General features: G+C 44.5%; 1 protein-coding gene across 1 annotated transcript; it reads right to left on the reverse strand.

Annotated features, from left to right (window-relative positions):
* Positions 1-15404: 15404 nt before the first annotated feature.
* Positions 15405-16046, reverse strand: ASCL4 (achaete-scute family bHLH transcription factor 4). The gene has a single exon (XM_042890550.1). The coding sequence runs from the start codon at positions 15969-15971 to the stop codon at positions 15405-15407; it is 567 nt and encodes a 188-aa protein (XP_042746484.1). The 5' UTR covers positions 15972-16046.
* Between the last annotated feature and the right edge of the window lie 5911 nt (positions 16047-21957).

Here is a 21957-nt window from a genome sequence, read left to right on the forward strand (position 1 = left end):
GGCTTGGAGGCCCTGAAGTGTGTCCAGAGGAGGGCAGCGGAGCTGTGAGGGGTCTGGAGCACAAGTCTGATGGGGAGTGGCTGAGGGAATTGGGGTTGTTCAGTCTGGAGGAGTTCAGGGGAGACCTCATCGCTCTCGACAATGACATGAAAGGAGATTGTGACAAGGTAGGGGTTGACATCTTCCCTCAGATAACAGCGATAGGATGAGGGGGAATGGCATCAAGTTGTGCCAAGGGAGTTTCAGGTTGGATATCAGGAAAAAATGTATGCTCAGAAAGAGTGGTGCTGGCATGGCATAGGCTGCCCAGGGAGGTGGTGCAGTCACCATCCCTGGAGGTATTCCAGAGCCTTGTGGATGTGGCACTGAGGGATGTGGTCAGTGGGCATGGTGGGGATGGGCTGATTGTATGACTAGATGGTTTTAGAGGTCTTTTCCAATCTTAATGATTCTATGATTCTAAAACAGAGGATTCAGATCTCTGAAACCTTCCTTGCCTGGAGTAAATGAAGGATTGCATAAAGCCTGGCCTCAATTCTTCTGTGTTAACACTAGCCCCTGAGCATGCTTCTGTCCCCAACTGTTGCTCTCTGCCTTTCTTAGTATGTGTATAGTTGTGTGCACAAGGCCATGGGTACCACATTCTGCTCAGAGCAAAGGCAGTGGCAGTGCTGGCTCTTGGCCCAAGGAGCTGCCCTCAATGGGGACTGAGAGCTGTCCCCAGGCAGTGATACAACTCAGATCAGAATGACAGAATGGCCCAGGTTGGAAGAGACCTCAAGGATCATGAAGCTCCAACACCCCCGCACACAGGCAGGGCCACCAACACCAGCCTCCAAAGCCTTTTCAATCTGCATCTTTTCTTCCAACACTCTGAACCAAAGCAGAGATCTCTGGGAACCTGTGGGCAGCTACATCCCTGCTGGGAAGAAATTGGGAGTGCTTTGGGTTACAGCACTCAGGTCTTGGAGTGCCAATGCTGAGTACATTTCTCATTCAGTCCCCGGGCAGCAGGCACCATGCTGTACTGCCAGAAATAGTTACATCCCATAACTCTTTATTACCCTTTTTACAGTTTCAGACAGAAGGAAAGGTGGGTTTCCTGACTGGAAGAACATCTTGCCAATAAATCACTCCATTACCCAGCTTTTAAGAACTGTAACCTGTTTGCACTTTAATCTTTAAAAAGACAAAAAGAAAGAAAGCTGGTTGTTTTAGTTTTGACTAATGCTTATTATTGTAGGGTTATAAATCTGTAGCATTCACAGACAAGTTATCAAGCTTTAAAATCACAGATAGACTGATCAGTTCCTTCACTGTTTTCCTGCCAAATCCTCATCCACTTCTTGGATGAGGAAGAAAAAACATCACTGTAAATTACTTCTTCCCCAGAGGGTATTTATATTGTAGCTGTTGCCAAAGGGATTTTCTACACCCACCTCTCATGGGAGTCTTTTTTTAATCAGGTAGATAGAAAAAGGGCTGGGTTGTGCACTTTCTTCCCCATTTTGAGCCTAGCCCATCAAGAATTTTGTCTGTCCCCTTCCCATCATATGCCTGTGCATGTCCACTGTGGGGCACTGAGCTCTGCAGAGGAGCGGATGCCTCTTTGTCCAGCCAGAGGCCAGGACGTGGGACTGTGCTGACAGAAGGGCACTTTTGGGTGTACTGGGCACCCCCATAGCACAGAAACACTTGGGACACCGGGGTTTGTCCCTCCTGTCCCTGCCTCAGACCAAGGGCCTCCAAAAGGCCTCCAAAATCAGCCTATTTCAGAGAACGCACAGACTTCTGGCCACTTCTCCTGCCAGACCCTGCAAACTCTTCCATTAATGGTCATTGGATGAAGCAAAAATTTTATCTTGATTGAGAAACACGAAGCTCTGTTTGTGAGGCAAATACTTATTTCCTTGTCTCCTGGGCAGGAATTCAGAATATTTGATGATTATCAATAGCAGGCAAGAGCATCATTGCTGTGTTCTTTCCTTTCTGTTCCTCTGGCTGAAAGTTAATCTTCCATCACAGACCAATTCCTGGAGAGGAAATTTTGGTGTAAGGCCAAGGCATTTGGGTACATCTCCAGAGAACAGCTTTTGGTGCTCTGAGCCACCGTGGACTTGTCTAACCCGTGCCAAGTAATTTCATTTTCTTGTGTCTTGGTGCTCTGTTCAATCAATGGTCTTTTATGGTTCTTTACCATTAAGGAAACAAGCTCTGATTCAGGGACCATTGCCATATACATCTATGGGCACTGCCTAATATGGCAGCACTTCTCTGCAGACCCCAGACCCAGCAGCCCTTGCTCAGCATCAGCATTGCAGTCGTGTGGTGGCCCCAAGAATCTGTTTTCTCTCTAGCTTCTGGCACTGCTGGAAGGACAGCTTCATTCAAAAAGACACTGAGACCCTGGAGAGTGTCCAGAGAAGGGCAGTGGAGTTGTGAGGGTTCTGGAGTATAAGTGGCTGATGGAACTGAGGTTGTTCAGTCTTGAGAAGAGGATGCTCAGAGGAGACCTCATCACTCAATGACCTGAAAGGAGGTTGTGTCAAGGTGAGGGTCGGCCTGTTCTCCCAAGTAACAGCGATAGGATGGGAGGAAATGGCCTCAAGTTGTGGCAGGGGAGGTTCAGGTTGGATATGAGGAAAAAATGTATGCTCAGAAAGAGCGGTGCTGCAGCGACACAGGCTGCCCAAGGATGTGGTGGAGTCACCGTCCCTGGAGGTGTTCCAGGACCATGTGGATGTGGCACTGAGGACATGGTCATTGGGCATGGTGGGGATGGGCTGGTGGTCAGACTGGATGAACTTAGTGGTCTTTTCCAACCTTATGATTCCGCAATTCTATGAGTTAGCCCTAATACTAATGTCAACCACAGAGGCATGGAAATCTCGTACGAACCTCCTTCGCCACACTTCTATAAGCTTTCCTCAGCAGAGACCAGCATTGTTAAGGAGCAGGATATTTGGGAACTAGGATAATTCAGGAAGATTTTAGTCCTTCTCTCCCCAGATCCTGGACACATTTTGGGTGTAAAACAATATAACAAATGTGTAGAACATCAGTGATGTGCAGTCTGCCAGCAAAGGAACCTGGAGGACTTGTCCTGTATGTCTCTGTGCACAGAGTCTTAAGCAGGAAAGCTTGCATGGTGACCTGTCCCAGCTCTCTCTGGCTATGCCCCCAGCAATGGCCATTTTTCAGGCAAGTTGAGGTGGTGCTCTTGCAGCAGAGCTTTTGCTGATGAAGCCTATTTGACTCAGAATTCTCATCCAGAATCATCTCATCCATGAGGATGCTTTGTCTAGAATGTGAGAAAGGAGAGTGAAGTGCACAAAGGGACAGCACCTGGCTGACATTTTCAGCAGGAAGCATTTCAGCAATGCATTTCAGTGTATGGGGATTTGCTTCAGTTTGTTTCATAGAACTGTGGAATCACAGAATGGCTTAGGTTGGAAGGGACCTTAAAGCCCACCCAGTTCCAACCCTGTGCCATGGGCAGGGCTGCCACCCACCAGCTCAGGCTGCCCAGGACCCCATCCAACCTGGCCTTGAACCTCCAGGGGTGGGGTATCACAGCTTCTCTGGGAAGAGAAGCTTGTGGAATATTTCAAACAACCCTGAGATCAATTCAAGACACTTCACATCGCGGGAAGACAGTGCAGGTGAGGCCTTTGATTTGAGAAGGGAAATAAAACACAAACATTTTGCTCAACCAAAAGTGATTTTCTTCCTCAGCTTCTTGTGTCTGTCTGGATATTGGGCCATGAGGGGTGAAGATGCCACAGGGTGTCCCCCTATTGCACCTAATGGCTGCCCCAGTGCATCAGACATCCTCAGAGATGCTGCAGTGAGGCCCCTTGTGCTGATGCCTCTTTCACTCTGCCCTTGTTGCCCCTCACATAACCGCTTTCGTCCCAGCATGAGGAAGCTCCAGGCTCCAGACCAGGGGATGAGGGGCTGAATTTGGCTTTTTCATGTTCAGTTTGTGTTTCACAACACCAGCTTTTCAACAGGCCCACCTCCCCCTCCCTGCCTGTGGTGACTCATCCCAGGAATTTTAATCTCCGTTCTCTGTCTGTAGTTGTAAAATATAATACCAGCAAAGTTGGGCTTATTTATCCCGAAGCCATGAAACTGTTGTCAGAAGAAATTGATATGCACTACTGAGGGGTGAAAAAGGGCTGCTGCTGCTGGGGAGGATTTGACTTGAACAAGGCTTTGAATTCTCAGCACTTCAAATGGAAATTTCCCTTTTTGAAGTGGATCCATTTTCATCTCTATTCCTTTCTTGTTTTTCGGACTACCTGAGCAGGACTTAGAGGGTTTGTTTGCGGGAGCATTACTTCCTGCCACAGCTCTTGTCTGCAAGAGGCTTCCACCACCATGCCATGTCTTATGGGGAGCAGCTGAGGGAACTGGGGTTGTTCAGTCTGGAGGAATTTCAGGGGAGACCCTATCACTCTCTACAGTGATCTGAAAAGAGGCTGTAGCAAGGTGGGGATTGGCCTCTTCTCCCAGGTAACAGAGATAGGATGAGAGGGAATGGCCTTACACTGTACCAGGGGAGGTTCTCATTGGATGTTAGGAACAATTTATTCTCAGAAAGAGCGGTGTTGCAGTAGCACAGGCTGCCCAGGGAGGTGGTGGAGTCACTGTCCCTGGAGGTTTTCTATGGCATAGCAGAGACCCACCACAGGCCCGCTACAGGAATTAACTAGAGACCCCCAATGAGTTGCATCTGACCCTGGTGCACATCTGAGCTGCCCACTGTGCTGTGATTTCTTCTTTTGAGCATGCGTGTGCACTTCCCCTTGACAGCTCAGCTTGGGATGCCTCTCAACTCCTGCCCTAAGTGAGAAGCCAGCATCTCACCAGCTACAAGTCCAGTGGAAAATGGGATGCAGTGTGTCACCTGAGGTAAGGAAAAACAAGGGGTCCTTCCCAGAGTGGAGAGATACTCAATTTTACTTTCTCTCTGGGCTGAGGAAGCAGTTGACCCACTGAGCACATCAACACTGGTCTTCCAGTTGCACTGCTGGGAAGTTTGCTCTAGGCGTTGCTGCAAGGCTCTGCTGAGAGAACTTTTCCTATGATTATGAGAAGAATTTGTACCTCGTCCAGTGAGAAGCCATGTTGGAGTGAATGGCTGTTACCACCACCCTCACTATTCACAGCCTTCTAGAGACACCGCCCAACCATCTTAATGGCTTTTAAAGCCAGGCTGGCCCAGCAGCTGCTGGATTACCATCCTCTGGATAGGTTTCAGCAGCCAAGCACATCCATCTAGGCTCTCAGCACTCTGGACAAAGATTTGCCTATGTTACCATGAGCTCATTCTAGGTGCTCCAGATCAAATCATATCGTCTTTCCTTTCCTTCACAGATATCTAAGGCCTAATGTCTGAAAAAAGAAGCAGATCAAACATGTAAATTTGAACAGGGATTAATTATACACTTGCAACTGAATTAAAAAAAAAAAAAAAGTTTAGGTTTGTCTGCATTAACTGTGCCCATGGGGATGTTCCTTTGTATGTGATGATGCTCCATGAGATATTAGGTCTAGTTCCACCAGATCTTCTGAAAAGCCTTGCAGGCTTGGGGAAACTCTGCAAATACGTTTCAGCAGGAGGTAGACAATGAGAAGGGAAGTGTCGGCATCTCTTCCTCAGAGCACGGGAGAAACCTTTGTTGAGTGGCCTGAGGCTAGTTCTCAGCTCCTGGATTTCAAACAGATATAATTATCACTTGGATAAGGTTCAGGACTAGGAGGGAGCTGCCAAATCTTTCATGAAGGAGTGAGAATCTGGGATAAAAAACAAGAAAGAAAGGAGGAATATGATTTAACAGCGTAGGTGTTGTCTTGCATATATGATGCACTAGGCAGGATATACTCCCTGTGGTGTCCTATAGCCTGTCTTATAAACCCTCTTTTTGTTTGCTTGTTTGTTTTTGCAGCGTGTGTGATGTAATTTCATTTAACTGATTATTTATTTATTGCATTTATTCATGGCATTTAAAATCTAGCTGAAACCAAGTGGTACTGTAAATGTCTTTACAATACCTACTCTCCAAAGAGCTCTAACCCAAGGAGTTTCAAAAAAACAAATAGAATAGCTGTATTGATCTTCCAGGGATCCCACTGATTCTCCAAAGCTTTTGAGCTTTTTTACTCAGCCCTATAAACTGCCTTTCCTTAAAGCTTCCCAAGTAAATTCTAAGTCCAATGGATTTCCATTCACACTTTTCATGTTGTCTACATGCCTTAAACCTTCAGATCTGCCTAAGCTGCAAATCCCTTGTGTAATCACTGTGATGAAATCCCTACCAATATTTGAGTATAAGCTTACAGCCTTTGCTCACTGAATTAAAAATCAAGGCCAGCTGGAAGAAAGGAATGCTTTCAGAAAAAAATATAATAAGATCAGAGAATCACAGAATGGCTTGTGTTGGAAGGGACATGAAAAACCATGTAGTTCCAACCCCCTGCCATTAGCAAGGACACCTTCTACTAGATCAGATTGCCCACAGCCCCATTCAGCCTGGCCTTGAATGCCTCCAGGAATGGCACATCAAGAGCTTCTCTGCAAAACATACTCCAGTGTCTCAGCACCTTCACGGTAAAGAATTTCTTCCTAATGCCTAAGCTAAATCTGCCTTCTTTTAGTTTCAAGCCATTACCCCTTCTCCTATCATTACACTCCCTGACACAGTCTCTCCACAGCTGTCTTGTAGCCCCCTTTAAGTAGTGACAAATCAAAGTTGCCTTTGTTTTCCAGACATAGTTTAATACAAATCCATTTCTTACAGTATTTCCTACTGTATTCTTGTATACTCTTTATACCTTCTAGGTATTAAAAAACAAAAAAACAAAAAAACAAAAAAACAAACAATCACCATCCTGATGCTTTCTGGATGTAGGTTGCTGCTGCCATTGTCTCACTCAAGTAGCACTTCATACTGGGTACTTCATCACTGTGCCTAACACTCCAAGCCCCCAGTTCCCAGACTGTGGGAGCCTGCTGTAGTACATGCTCAACAGCATTTGCTGCATTCATGTCTGTGCTCATACTTTTATGTCAGGCAATCGTTAAACTGCTACTTCATCTCTTGCAATTGAGAAAAAGTGACCTTCCTAGATGTGGTCTTCTTAACTCATGCATCAGCTATGGGAAGTCTGCCCAGAGACCATCCTTTAGGCTTCCTATTCAGGGAAGAAACTCTGAAATGGTGAGTGTGCTCCTAGAGCCCCCTTACTGGTAGTCTAAACTCAAGCCCATACGGATGAAACCTTGTGCTCCTTTCACAGTATTTTCAGGAGATGCCTTTAACTGTTTAAACTCTTCTAATCATTCTTTGTCCAGCTGCTGTCTGAAAAAGCCTGCTCCACAAGATGCTGTGGTGGCTGAGTTGCTCTCTCCTAGGCCTCATTCTACACAACCACCTGCTGCCCAGATGAAATTTCTGATACCCAGCATTCCACGTACACCATTAGCAGTTTTGTGGCATATATGAGGTGATGGAATGGACCTAAACTGTACCATTTTGCATAAAAGGTTCAAATACAAAACATGTTCTTTAAGACAGTGACCTCAAAACACAACAGTCTAACAGTCTCAAAGCCATCTCCGAAAATGTTGACTGCTCTTACCACAGAGTAATGCAGTCATTGCACAGGGATTGCTGCTGTTTTTCCTGTTCTTTCAACACGAGCTCCCACATCACGTACAGAGACAACTTGGCACTCTCACCAAACTCACTTAACTAAAAATTGAGCCAGCTGCTAACTGAATGATCTTCTCAGACAGGGTACTATAAACAACATTTAATATCCTTATGCTTTATGGGCTTGTTAACGTAAATGGAGCTTTTGAAGCTTTGATAGCACTGAAAAATGCAAAGCAATAGAGCATGCAGCGTATAAACAGAGGTGAATGCCTTGTGCCAACACATTGCGTGGCTCAGCTTTGATCCGTCCAGCAAACCCATTGGGATAAGGAGCTTCTGCAGGGCATCAATGCTCCCATGACACGGGGAGCAGCCTGGGTGATGTTGAAGGCCAGATTTATCTATGCGTTCAGGGGACTCAGGATGAAATGGCAGAAGGGAAGCCCAGTGATATTTTCTAGTGAGACACAGCATGGTCTGCTGGTGGTCCTAACACAGTGGCAAGAGGAGGGCTGCACTGGTGCTGGAATGAAAAGGAAACCCAGGACTGAAGTCACCTGGGCTTATTGCTCAGTTCCTCCTGGTGGCAGGTGGGCTGAGCACAGCCTGCTCGTGGTGGTTCAGCGCTGTGATATGGAATGCATACACAGATGCTCAGCAGAGATGGGCAAGAAGAACGAGGAACAGTGGTGGGTAGATAGGGTGGTGTGTCTGAGTTTCAGGCAGACACACCATCATGCAAATGCTGTGGTCTCAGCTATTTTTGCCCACATAGTAGTGGTGAAATTGCATTGCTGTTTCTTTGTAGATATTTTTATGTCATTTGGAGAAGCTTCCATTACAACCATCAGAGCCTGCCTAGTTTACAGCTCTGTGGTTCCTCTTTCCAAAGAGTGTATTGCTGTGCTCAGTTGGACGTCCATGCTACAGGCATTGTATCTATTCCCTTACCCCCATTCACACAGCCAGCACTTACTTTTTTCCCCATGACGTCCAGCTCAATGTCTCCAGTTTTTCAGCAGCACTCCTGACTCCTGGCATGGGGAACATAGGTGAAGGAGGAAGAAGAGCAGTACTGTAGAGAAATTCTTCATTTAGGAGAAAGACTTCATCTGCTTGGCCTCTGTCCATGCTCTGGGCTCTTCGTCACAACTCTCATGATGGTGCTGAGCTCTTCATGCTTACCCTTTCTCTTTTCCTCCTCCAGGATGATATAGTCCTGTCCCAGCACACCCCACCTCTCATTTCTGCCTCGTAGCAGAGAGAACAGTTGCCACACACCACGGCCAAGCTTGTGAGGGATGCCCAGAATGAGCACAGCCTCAATGAAGGAAACTGAGTCCTCACTAAACTCATGGTACCCTAGGCCAAAAGACCAAAGACATCCTATAAATATGCAATGGGAACGAGGAAAGTACTTTTAGTATTGGAAAACACACACGCCTTCTGGTATGGGGCCAATGAGGCATCATGCCTTCTCCAACCCTACTTACTCTTCCCTGTATGTGCTGGTCCACAAGGCTCCATGCTCTGCTTGCTCTTGCTGTCAATTCTGCCCTGCAAGACCTCACAGCCTTTTTACATCTCCTCAGGTTCTACCCACAAATGTTTTCTTTAAGTTCTTCTTTTTTTTTTCTTCCCTCCAGGAATTAATCCTCCCCAAAGGTGTTAAATCTAATTTACTCTTATTTCCCCGGTTTTAGCCATGCAGTTAATTTGATATCAAACAGTGTGCCACGCTTCAAAACCACTTTTTTTCCTCCCTCCCTCTACCGTCCTTCCTCTTCCTCTTGTGTGCAGACACCACAGCACGCATGCCCGTGTTTGTACATCTGCCTCATTTCATTTATACGTTGCGTAGTTTATCATCCATTTTATTCATTAAGCACCAGTGAGCTTTAACACCACTGAGTGTGTGGAAGTACAGATCATCTCTGCATGAGCGTTGCTCTGGGATAAATGCTCTGTAGCTGAGTCTGGGACATCTTCAGTGCTTCTTAAATTTAAAGAGCTACATCTAGAAAGCGGCATAGTACAGTGTAACGTAAAGGAAACCCATAAAAAGGCCTGAAAATTGCATTTATCTGGAACTAATTGTTTTCTTTGTGATCTTGGTGCAGATGGAAGAGGTTGGTTAGAATTAAATGCCGGTGGTGAACAGCTCAGGAGCACAAAGATCTGATCCAGAATTGTACAGCATCAAGATTAAGCAAGATATTTTTCCTAATATCTAATACTAATACATCTTTTCATTTCTGACATCTACAAAATCATAATCAATACAAACTGAGGTCTGCACTAACATAGATTTAACTCTTGATGCTCCTCCAAATGCAGGCTTTAACCAAAATGACAAGGTAGGTCCCGTAACAGAGGCTTCAAAGCCAGATGAAAGCACAGTGAAAGGGGTGAGAGGAAATTTAGAGTGAAATATCTTGTGACTGGCAACCCTGCCTACAGCAGGGGGTTGGAACTAAATGACATTTAAGGTCCTTTCCTTTTCCTAATCATTCTGTAATTCTATGATTCAATGAGCTTGTTGGTTGCTACCTGCATCTGTAACCCACAGTTCTGGGAGTACCAACACTATCAGCCTATAGTATCTACAGACAGTGAACCAGGATCTTCAACCACCCAGATTCACAGATGGATGTATTGACCTTGGCAAAGCTCCTTGTTTACATAAATACAGCAAGTTATGACTTGGAGGTGGCTAAAAGTAGGAGCGTCACCTGTCTTCTGTGTCTGTTCCAGGGGCTGGGCTATGGGTAGCCTAGGATTTCCAGCTTTTATGCATGAAGCTTCTGAGCCTTTCAGGAAAATGGTTCTTTTGTAAGCTAAGACAAATAAAAGGAAACCAATTAAACTTAGCTTTTCTTGTGTTTTTCCTTTGAAGTGCATCCAGTAAACCCAGCCTGGGCACATACCTGTATTTTCTGTTCCTGAACTGTATTTTTGTTGTTATTCACTTATTTTTCAACTCAATTTGCAAACTAAGGAAAGATTTTTCTTGTTTTTTGTTTTTTGTTTTTTGTTTTTTTTTTTCTTTTTGAGGCTGTACCACATTGCCAAATGAGGCTCTGAGCCTTTACTCTCACCTCAGCACCAGCATGGTAGAGGCAAGGATGCTCTGAGTAGATGTTGTGGTGTTGACTGTACCCTGCACACATGTTGCACAGTTAAGCTGTGAAAAGACAGTTCTGGCCACAGAGGTGATAGCCAAGCAGAGGTGGGCCACCAGCTAACTTTCTCACAGGGCTTTATCCAGCAAGAACAGCTCTTTTGATCTCAGTGAGAGATTTATTTTGTAAAGCCCTTTCGGAAGACCCCAGTGGATCTGAGTACCTTGTTTCTTCTCCCAGCTTCCCAGCCTCTAGCACAGCACAACAGATGACCATGTTGTTCTCTGTTCACTTCCCAGGGTCTTGGCTCAGGGTAGCTGCCATGATTCACTGGAAGAAGTATGGTTGTTTTTGTGTGTTTTTCTGAGTTAAATGAATTTTAGTTACAACGTTTTCAGCCAGCCCTGGAGCATCATCTGTGTGGTGTCACCTTGCCAAACTGCTGTAAATTGCAAACAAATGCTCTTGGATTATTTCTCTAGTATCCTAGCCTGACTCCTCTCCATCTTTGATCCTACACTGACTGTGGAGATCCACTGAGGTAATGGAGAGAGACATCCAACTTTAGAAATGCCTTCAGTCTGGTTTGTTTTTCCAGCATGGCTGGTTTGCCCAGTGAAGAGAAGCTATCCATCACTCTGCCAACAGATGTACTCACAGTGAGATAAAGAAAAATGTGAAAAAATCATGTGGGAAATACATGAGTGAGCATTTATAACTTTTGCCAGCAAGCACGCCTCTGGGTTGTCAGAGAATGCTGGTGGTGGAGTCACCGTCCCTGGAGGTGTTGCAGAACTGTGTGGATGTGGCACTGAGGACATGGTTAGTGGGCACGGTGGGAATGGGCTGGCAGTTGGACTACATGATCCTAGTGGTCATTTCAAATTTTAATTATTCTATCTGGCCAACTGCAGCAGAGCTCTCCTCTTGGTACCATTTCAAACATTTTGCATCCTTTTTTGCTTCTTTCTGAGTACACTGGCATTATAAAGGTTTTCAAAAATTCTTTGCTTTTGTGTGGCTATTCCCTGTTCATTTATTCCAGTGAGATGAATTGGCCCTGATTGCTTTGCTGCCTGAACACAGTTTCTTCATAGTGCCTTCTGGTTTCCCTTGGCTGCTTTACTGACACTGATAATATAACATGAAAGAAGACTAGATGGGCTTTCACAAAGAAATCAGCTAAATAGCTATTAGAGGATTAAAAGCAATCCCATGGCTAGGATTACACATCTTTAAAATGCTGATAATATCAGGAGCAAATGGATTTGTAATTTAATGGCAGAAGACAGAAGACGACAGATGTGCACTTTTTCACATTTGATAGAAAGATTAAAGTCTGCATTTGGTGTGCAGGAGTTTGATAAAGCTGTAGCACGGTTGCTTAGGGATATTAGTGCTGACTTTCTTGTAAATGGTGATTGTGCCACATGGAGAGAATTCTTCCAATCACCATTTTTATTAAAACTTTAATTCTCAGGGTGACAAGTTGGATCATTGTCTGCCTTCAAAGTCTGATAATGATAAACTTTAGAAGCTTTGAAGAAAAACTTTGCACAGAAACAGATTAAGAAAGCTTTTGAAATGTAGCATTCACTTGAAACTTTTGCTGACACAAATAAGAAGCACTGACCCACCCTTGGGAGATCTTTAGCTGACTTCTACTTCCTTGTGCTAAAAGCGTGTGAGAGGTTTGTATGCCTGCAGGAACTGTGAGAGATAAAGCATCCAGCTTCCCTGGGAGCTCAATCCATCACATGTTTTTTGCACAGAAATAATTTGGTTTTCATCCAGAAATTCACCTTCCTTTAAAATTAAATGGACTCTAGCTTTTGCACCTTCCGAACTGAGGTTGGATCAAGAGGTACTTTAAGGACATCTCCAGAGCTGTTAAAAGGAGTGAAACGTACACTCCAAAATATACATATGTGCATGTTTTAATTAATATGTAGGCTTTTTCATCCATCTCCTTGACTCGAGGTCCAGAGGTATTTCCAGAATGTTATTTCAGAAATACAGACATGGTTCTGAACAGAACATTAAGGACACACAAGAAATAAACCAGCCCCATCTAGATGTGCAGCTGATCAGCAGGCCTGCAACTCACATGGGAAGGGTCACCCTACAGCAGTGTGGATCAAGTGCAGGCCCAGAATCACAGAGGGGAGATGCTCTCTTGTGATGAGCCTCTCCTAGAGGCACATCCCAAGTGAGATGAAGCTGGCAAGGGGCAGATCCATGGCTCAGTCTGTCCAGCTGATCACTGTACCCGCTCTCCAGCATTTGAAACCACAGGATTACAACTCTTGGACGTGCTGCTGCAGGACTCAAACCTCCATGAGAAGCATCCGATACAAAAATGTATTAGGGGAGTTATCTGATGCCTCCCATCCAGACAGAAACAGGCATTCTGCTCATTTTGATTTCTAGTGGTTTGGATACTTACTCTCATTAAATGTGTGTTAAGTGCTTTCTGTCTTCAAAGAGCTTTACAAAGCATCTCACAGAACTTGTCTCAGGCACACTGAATACATGTTTTTCATAGATAAGAGAGATTTGATCTCTGCTTTAAGGGAGAAATGCAACCCATGCTTACTCACAGAGTTACCACCAGTGCCACTCCATTTCCAAAAACATCTGGAAGCACTGAAGCACAAAGAGTTTGAGTCTATTGTCAGAATCCATACTGATGCATCCAAAAATCAGTGCCTAAGCTCTAGATCCTTAGCAAGAACTTTTCAGGTAATTGGGATTAAACATTTGGGGTTTGGAAAACAGAAACAAACTAAATTGAAATTGTCAGAAAAGAGACCTGGCTACCACTTAAAGAATAAAGGACAAAGCTTGTGACTGCCATTGACATCTTTGAATGAATGATCTGTCAGAAGCCACTTGGACAACATATTTAGGCTTTTTTTTCATATCTGAGTTGAGTGCAATTTGCTTAAGTGTCTGCCTTTCAATATTATTGAGAAACACGTATGTGACTTAAGAAGAAGTAATTGGGTTTAGAGCTGTAGCAATAGCTCAACCCAAGTACTTCCACTGCAAGTACTTGAAAGCAGGCATTCAGTAGCTAAAAGTGTACAGAGGTCCATAGCAGTGTGCTAGAAATCAGCACAGTAACTTTATATCTAATAAATCTTGTTAGATACCAACACTATAAACCTACTAACCATCTAGATGTAAAAATCTAGGTTAAAAATTTATTTCATAGGTAGCATTTTGTGTGCATTTCCTACACATTTCCCATTTATTATCCACTGGAAAAAACTAAAACAAAACCCACAGCCTGGATGTATTGCATTTTTTATTTAAGTGAAATTTATGGACACATCTGAGGTATTTTATCAGTATGCATTCTCATTTATACACAAGTATTTTTTCAGGTGTTCAGTCAGCACACTGCGAAGGAAAGACAAAATGATACAAAACCATTTCGCCAAAGTGAGGCCAAAAAAGCAGAAGTTTGGAAGGTCTTTGTGCCAGACTTATGAGTACGAAGTTTACCTTGTATTCAGAATGGGATTCAAGCTCATAGCTAAATGTTAATTAAATCTGGCTGTGGAGAAAGGAAGATTTTTGAGCAATTTGGGGTAACATTCTCATTTTAAGCAGATATTGTCCAAAGGAAAGCTATTTCATATACTTTGAGATATCCATTTGAGAAGGTGTATTCTTTGACAAAGCAATGCAATATTCTGATCAAAAGGAGAAACACCTACACCTTCACACAGATGTAAGTTACCCCTTTTGTACATACCACTACATAACCGCTACAGGAACCTATTTCTAAGTTCTCACTGATCAAAAATACTCAGGCTTACTTTGCATACAAACTCAATTTTGAGTAAAGAAAGAAATAGGCCGGCAACATTTTTTTCAGTATCAGAAGTAAAGCTGTGCCTTTTTAGGTGCAGTTTTACAAATCTCTGCTTACCACTTTCTAGAACACTTTAGAGTGAAACTGCCACACTTACTTTTCCTGAAAATCATCCCTCCCATGATCACCAAACAGCCGGAATCCAATGCATGAGTTGCTACTTTCGCTTTAGAAGATGCCATTAAAAAAAAAAATCAGTCACAAGTTTGTAAAAATACTGTCCTTTCAGAAACAGGAGCATTTCTGGGAGTGTTCTAACAATTTTAGGGAAGGATGTGTTATCTAAATCTTACCTTTCCCAGTTGAAATGTTTGTAACCCAGGATATTCCAAGTTAGCAAGCAGGAAAATAAAACTTAGAGGAAGTGGGAGAAAGGGAAGGAGGATTTCCTGAAATGGGTTTATCTGGTTTTGTTCTCTTCTTGAGTGAAAAGCAAATGAAAATAGAACAAAAGCTGAATGAGAAGTAGAATGCAAACAGTTGCTTCGGTTTTAACAATCCGAAGGTTAGTAACACATTTGGAACAACAGAAGCAAGGTCTGTGTGCTTACAGATCATCTTTAAGTTCTGTGCAGACAACACAGTTGTCCTTTGAAAGAATGAAAATACCTTTATCTTTTCTCCTAGCTGTGTTCCTTTTTCCTGGTATTCATCTTAATCCGCAGAAAAATCCCAGGGGATTTAGTTCTGGCTTTCAGAAGGTCTTGAAGGCTTCTTTCTCCAGGGGGCCAATTCCTAGCTACCCACCTCCTCGAATTCACTGTAGGGGGATGAGGCTGAGGAGGCTTTCGATTCTCCATCACTGTTGCACTCCCGCAGAGGACCGGGGCTGGGATCATCCAGAAGCTCCTTGGTGGCGAGCGTTTCCTTACTGCTAGACCCCAGGGGATAGCAGTCCAGCAAGCTCTGCAAGTGCTTGATGTAGCTTATGGCTGCTCTCAGGGTCTCCACTTTGCTGAGGCGCTTGTCAGCAAATTCCTTGGGCAGGTGCTCTCTCAGGCGTGTGTAGCCTTCGTTCACACAGCGCACCCGCTGTCTTTCTCTCTCGTTCCTCTTCCGAATGAAGGCAGGCTCAAAGGAATAGTCATAGACACCCACGTAGCCAGGGAATGGGACGTAGGAGATGCGACCTGCATGCCCACCATAGGCTCGCTCCCAGTACGACGGGTCTAGGTGGATGGGAACCCCAAAGGGTTCTCTCAGGGGAACCCCGTGGGGACGGATGTGGCTGTTAGCCAGGGGCATTGCTCCTGAAAATGCAATCCTGTTCAACAGTCCATCATCATCTTTATTGCTGGCCATGCTTAGTCTTTTCTCACAAGTGCAAAATCAGCTCCCAAATTTAGCTTCCAAATCGTGTATCAATCCAGGCAAGAAGGAAACATTTATACAGGTACTCTGCCCGAGGGGTGGCAATTTTCTCCTGCAGAATGTAGAGACTCAGATCGCAAAGCACTGCTGATGACTCAGGAGGTCCACTGGTGCCTGGAAATCAGCTCTAAGCTGATTTTATAGATGCAGGATGCCAGCTAATTTATAGACAGGTTTTGAGGACCATCACTCCACACTTTTAAACCTTCCTTTTCCTCTGATCTTCATATTTCAAAAGATAATAAGAGGGTTCCTGTGCATTCCTTTTCTCCCTTCTTGAAATTATGACCATAGGAGTTAACGCCAAACGTAAATAATCTTCCAGGCTCTAAACACTTCTCATGTATTGTAATCCACAATATCATTTGATATAATTGTCTCCAAAAGCGGCGTAATTTGCAAAGTTTACAGGGATCTTCAAAGTTTTGGCAGAACTCCTCCCTTTCAGGAACCGAGGATCTTCTGTCATCTGAAAACTACCCAAAGGCTTTCCACAATGAAATCCAAAAGACAACTGCAAGCTTTGTTGTTTCGGCTGCTCTGGTCTAACTGAAACAGCTCTCAAGCAGTTTGCAAACTTATATGGCACATTTCTACCTTTCTGGAGAAGCAGAGAAATCTTCAAAGGAAAGAGTGCACTCTTGTGGTTGCAAGTCATGTCAGATCAAGAATGCATACGTGCGAACGATAAGAGGAAAACTGTTCTCTTCACCCAAAGAGAGGCTTTTTCAAGAAATATGAATTTCACAAAATGAACACAAACATCTTCAAGAAAACCTGCAACATTTTGCTCATTTCTACTCATTGCAGAGATGTTCTGGTCATCATTATAATCACCTTCCTCAGGAATGAAATACAGAGGTTATGCCCTGATTGCCCAAGTGTAGTTGTTAGCAGATGCTTACATCAATGCTGGCTTTCTAGATGCATCCTCCAGAGTACTTTAACTGGGGAGCTGAAAATCCCTCTCAGCTGTCCCAGACCTGTGCTGCATCTACTAGTTCGCCTGCAGCCTGCCAAGGAGAAGAAGTGGGCAGAAAGAAGACAAGGACTTTTGGCAGCACAAGGGCACCATGTGGTCATCCGTGTGCTTCCTCTAAGAAATCTGCTGTGCTAGGAGCATCTTTCCCCATTTTGTTGTTCAAAAGCCCCACAGTTATAATTTTTTTTTTTTTTTTCCCCAGAAACACGTCTGCACAGTTAACAGAACTGCCTTCTTTTTGCTAACATCATTTCAGTGAGTTGAACGTTTGGCCCAGGAGAGCAGTGGGAAAGGACAAACATGAAAAGGTACAAGCATGTGGGCTCTATTAAAACTGTTCTTTTGCTCAAAGTGAAAGTTTCCACCCTGTTTGGTCTTTCATGCCAAACAGTCTCAGAAGCGTGAGTAACTGAAACAACATCCTTTGCTCTGAGAAACACATCTGTGTCTCTGCTGAGTCAGAAACCAGCAGCAGTGATGCCAGTGCACGCTTTCAAGTCAGTATCTGTGCTGGCTTACTCTGCTGCTTCAAAAAACAGTGATACAAGAGGAATCTAGATGGTAATCTTCAAAATATGATGAATGTACAGGGAGACCCTTCCAGACAGATGTAAATGAGAACAATCTTGGCCTCTGATTTATGCCAGCAGCTGGAGAAGCACCAAAATGGCTGAAACTCCAGTATCCGTCCACTTTCACCTCCATCACCAGTGTTGCTGGTGATTCAAACTGAAGGTTTTCAGCATTGCCTAACAGTTAGCTAATGCCTTTCATGAGGAGTTGAGTCAAGTCACATCTAAATGCCTTTCTAAAACATCTGTTTCAGATCAAATAATCAAGAACACTTTCTGTCTTTTTTAAAAGTGTGGAAACTGTAGAATAGCATTGGCTTTTCAACATCACTTGCACTAGAAATTTTCTTGTCACAGAGTTCTCCAGTAGAAACTCCAGTAGAAATTTCCAGATCTGAATTCTGAAAATAGCACATTTGCTGTAGCACTAAGGTAGGCAAGGACTCAAAGCTTTCTTGAAGCAAGGAGGATGTTGGCCTCTGAGCAAATACCTGAAGTAGGAAAAGGACATTTGACGTTTGTCATTTTTCTATTGAAAAATGCTGTTCTTTGTCATAATGAGCACAAGCAAAAACCTTCCCCAGTCTCTACAACCTCTGTAGAAGCATATAAGGAAATGGCAACATACCTCCTGGGGCTCTCAGGTGCCAAAACTTTTCACAGCCCTCCATGACTTCTCCAGAAGTGCAGCTGAGTTCAAAAGGCATGGCTATGTTTCAGTTCTGTCATGCAAACATACTGCTCTTTGCTGCCTGAGTTCTTGACCATGTTTACTATAAATGCAAGTCACCTGCACTTCCCAAAGGGTCAGAACCACACCTGTGCTAAACTACTACTACAGAAAAAATAAAATAAAATTACAACCCACTGTTAGTTCCTTAAAGAAATACATGGGGGAAAAAAACCAATTAATGTAAATGTGAATTGTTAACCTGCGTAACTGAACTCATGTCAAAGTCTGCAGATTGTGTTTCTGAGCAAGAGAAGAAAACACACCACACACGCTTGCTGAATGTTGTATCTTATTGACAAATCTAATGTCATGCTCACAGGCAGGGCTTTGAACACGGGCAGGGAGCCAGCACAAGGCAATACACTCTCATGAGAGCACGAACAGGACAAGGGCGCTGCATCGTGCTTGTACCAACCCACGCAGTTGAGCATAGGGACAGCAGCAGGACTGGGGCACCATAGTGTAATGAGTAGATTAAGACTCCGTGGACAATATCCTTCTACGAAAATCCACTGTTCTTAATTCTGCTGCTGCTTCTCAAATTACTTCCCATGTCCTAAACACAAGACTCTCCAAGCTGAAAGGAAGCAGAGAGCCTGGTTTGCCTTTGGTTGGTAGAAGTCAGATATTATTCAGTGCTCTGTGGCAGAATCATCCTGCTTCAGAGCTGTTGCAAGAGGATGTTCAGGCTCTGAGTTTCTGGAAGCTGTGCTGTTTCTATTTGCAACTTAGTTGTGGTTTTAATTGCATATATCCTAATACTGTCTACAAGAATGTAATCTTTGTACAAAAGAACCCTCAGCCTGTTCACACTCCCACAAGAATCATGAATAACACTACAGAAATCCTTGTGTTACACCGTGATTGCTTTGAATTACTCTGAATTACTCAAAGCAAGAGATTCTCCTTGACACCGAATCCCTCTGTGGCTGAAATGAAAGTCATCATTGGAAATACTGTAGAAACTCAAACACCAGTTGAACACGTGCATCTATTTCCCAACAGATGAGGTCTCAAGTATTTTATCTGTGAACATACTACTGAGGAGGAAGAAAACACAGTAGGAGTTAAAAAAGAAGTCCTCACCCCATTACGCATTTCTTATGTTTTATTGTACTGTAATTACACTGAACAAATGCAATTTATTGTATACTTTGTGGTTTGTCTGGGCTGTTGCAGTTTACTAGCAGATAATTTATTAAAAGATGTGAAATTAACAGTTTCTCATATTTGCTACATATCACAGAATTACAGTTATAACTATAACTTAATAGCTCTGTTCATTGTTAATAGTTGTGTACTTTCACGTGGGTCATCTCTCTAGCTCTCTAGCTGGCAGTGAGTGCTGCATCTGACCTACCAAGGCTGCATACTGGGATTGTCACCAGGATACAGGTGGATCTGCAAAGCACTGGCAAGCCAATAAAGGCTGGAAGGATATCTGGATATTTAATATCAATCAGCCGGCCTGAGCCACTGTTGTCTGTGTGATCCCTGTACAGCATAATTCTGCTCCCTCTGAGAAGAATCCAAGGGCATGTTAGTATCAGTAGGAAAGAACCAATGGCTATGACATGTGGCACAGTCCAGTGGGGATTTCCACTCCTGGAATTACTAATGCACGCTAACCGTATCTTTTTCCCTGTGATTCCATGAGCATCTCTTATTTTTCAGTACGTCTCCAGGGTATTAGTGCAGCTTGAAAAATAGCCACGTCATTTGCTCTCGTGCAGCAAGTACCATGCAAGTCAATAAACTAAGCTCTCAGGGGACATCATGCACCTGTCTTATGGAAACAACTCACATATGTTACAAATGCCATCTCTAAAAAAATCTTCTCTTTCAGAAGAGACATTTCTGAAATGTACTTTGCTGTAATACTCTGGGCATGCAGAATACATCTCTGTAGACACAGATTAATTTCTCATCCAGTGACACTTCATAGTTTTCCTGGTTTCCTTTGATACTGATGCATTAAGTTGGTAGTTAAACTATCACTTCTTCAAGGATGTAAAGAGCCTACAAAAAAACCTGGAATGTTGGAGGACCCATGCTTACCAGCAAGAGAAAACACTCTTATCTGCCTATGACTACATCCAGTCTGACTCATAGGCTCAAAGTATTACTTTCAGCTCAGATAGCGAGGATTTCAGCACCAGGATGGTCCTCCAGTAGGAGTGCATTATCAAAATTGGCATCAAACTTGGGTCTTGGTGTTTCAGGGCACAACTGAGACATACTGAGAGTAACGGTGAAGTTGTGAGGATGACAAGGGAAAATGTAAGATCTCCGGTCGCAGTTTCCCTATGTTTTAGGGAGTTCAGTGTGATGAAAGAGTCTTTTGAGTTGGAGGGGTCATACTGGAGGGGCTCTGAGCACCTGATCTAGCTGTAGGTATCCCTGTTCATTGGAGAGGAGGTGGACCAGATGGCCCGTAAGGCCATCAAACTCAAGTGATTCTGTGATTTTATGAAGTAGCGTGTAAGAGGTGCCCAGCTCTCAGAATGCTAGAGTCAAATGACGAGCTGTTTCCACCCCAAAAAGAACTGATGGCTGTGCATAGAACTGGTATAATCTTTCCAGATTGTACATTCAGCCATTTTGGATCAAAAGGCAGCACGAAGACAAATACTTTGTGTTTCCTCCTGTGCAGACTCCCAGTCAAGGCATCTCTCATTGTGTGAGGCAACATTTACCCACGGAATGGAACACCTCCCCTATGAGGATAGGCTGGGGCTGTTCAGCTTGGAGATGAGAAGGCTATGAGGTGACCTGAGAGTGGCCTTTCAGTACGAAAAGGGGAGGTTCAGGAAAGAAGGGGACAGAGTTTTCATCAGGGTCTGTGGTGACAGAACAAGGGGAAATGGTTTCAAGATCAAAGAGGAGAGATTTAGGTTAGATATAAGGAAAAAACTTTTACAGTGAGGGTGATGAGGCTAGGTTGCTTAGCAATGTGGTTGATGCCCCATCCCTGGAGACTTTCAAGGCAAGGCTGGATCAGGCCCTGGGCAGCCTGGTCTAGCTGTGGTGTCCCTGTTCTTTCCAGGGGAGTTGGGCTAGATGGCCTTCAGAGGTCTCTTCTAACTAAGGATTCTACGATTTAGGTGTCAGACACGATCCGATTGCAGAAGCACATTACAGCATTTCAGGAGACAGCTGTTCACCTCTACGCTAAGCAACTTGCTGCCTGATTTGAGCTGCAAATGTGATTAACATGCACGTGCCACAGGTGACTACACGCCAAGACATTCCTTTGTAACGCAGCCTTAGCCAAAACAGTACGTTATTTAGCCACAAATCACAACCAAACAAGGAACGGCAGCTCCGGGCCTGCTTTGTAACCGATTCAAACGCGGCCCGGCCGTTCCGAACGCCCTGCCCGGCGCCGCGCCGATCCCCGTCCCCGCTCCTTGGCGGGGCCGCTTCCTGGCTGTGGCACCCGGCGGCGGAAGCGGCCCCCGGCCCCCTCCCGCCGCCATCACCGCCGCCTCCTCCTCCGCGCTCCCCCGCCCGCGGCCGGCCCCGCGCCGCTCGGGGCCCCGCCCATGAGGCGGCGGCGGCGGCGGTTGCGGCCGGGGCAGGCGGCTGCCCGAGGGGCGGCGGCGGGTCGGGGCTGAGGGCCCCGATGCG

Source organism: Lagopus leucura, unplaced genomic scaffold (genome assembly GCF_019238085.1).
Source record: "Lagopus leucura isolate 7727_CA_CO unplaced genomic scaffold, USGS_WTPT01 Super-Scaffold_100159, whole genome shotgun sequence".
Lineage (NCBI taxonomy): Eukaryota > Metazoa > Chordata > Aves > Galliformes > Phasianidae > Lagopus > Lagopus leucura.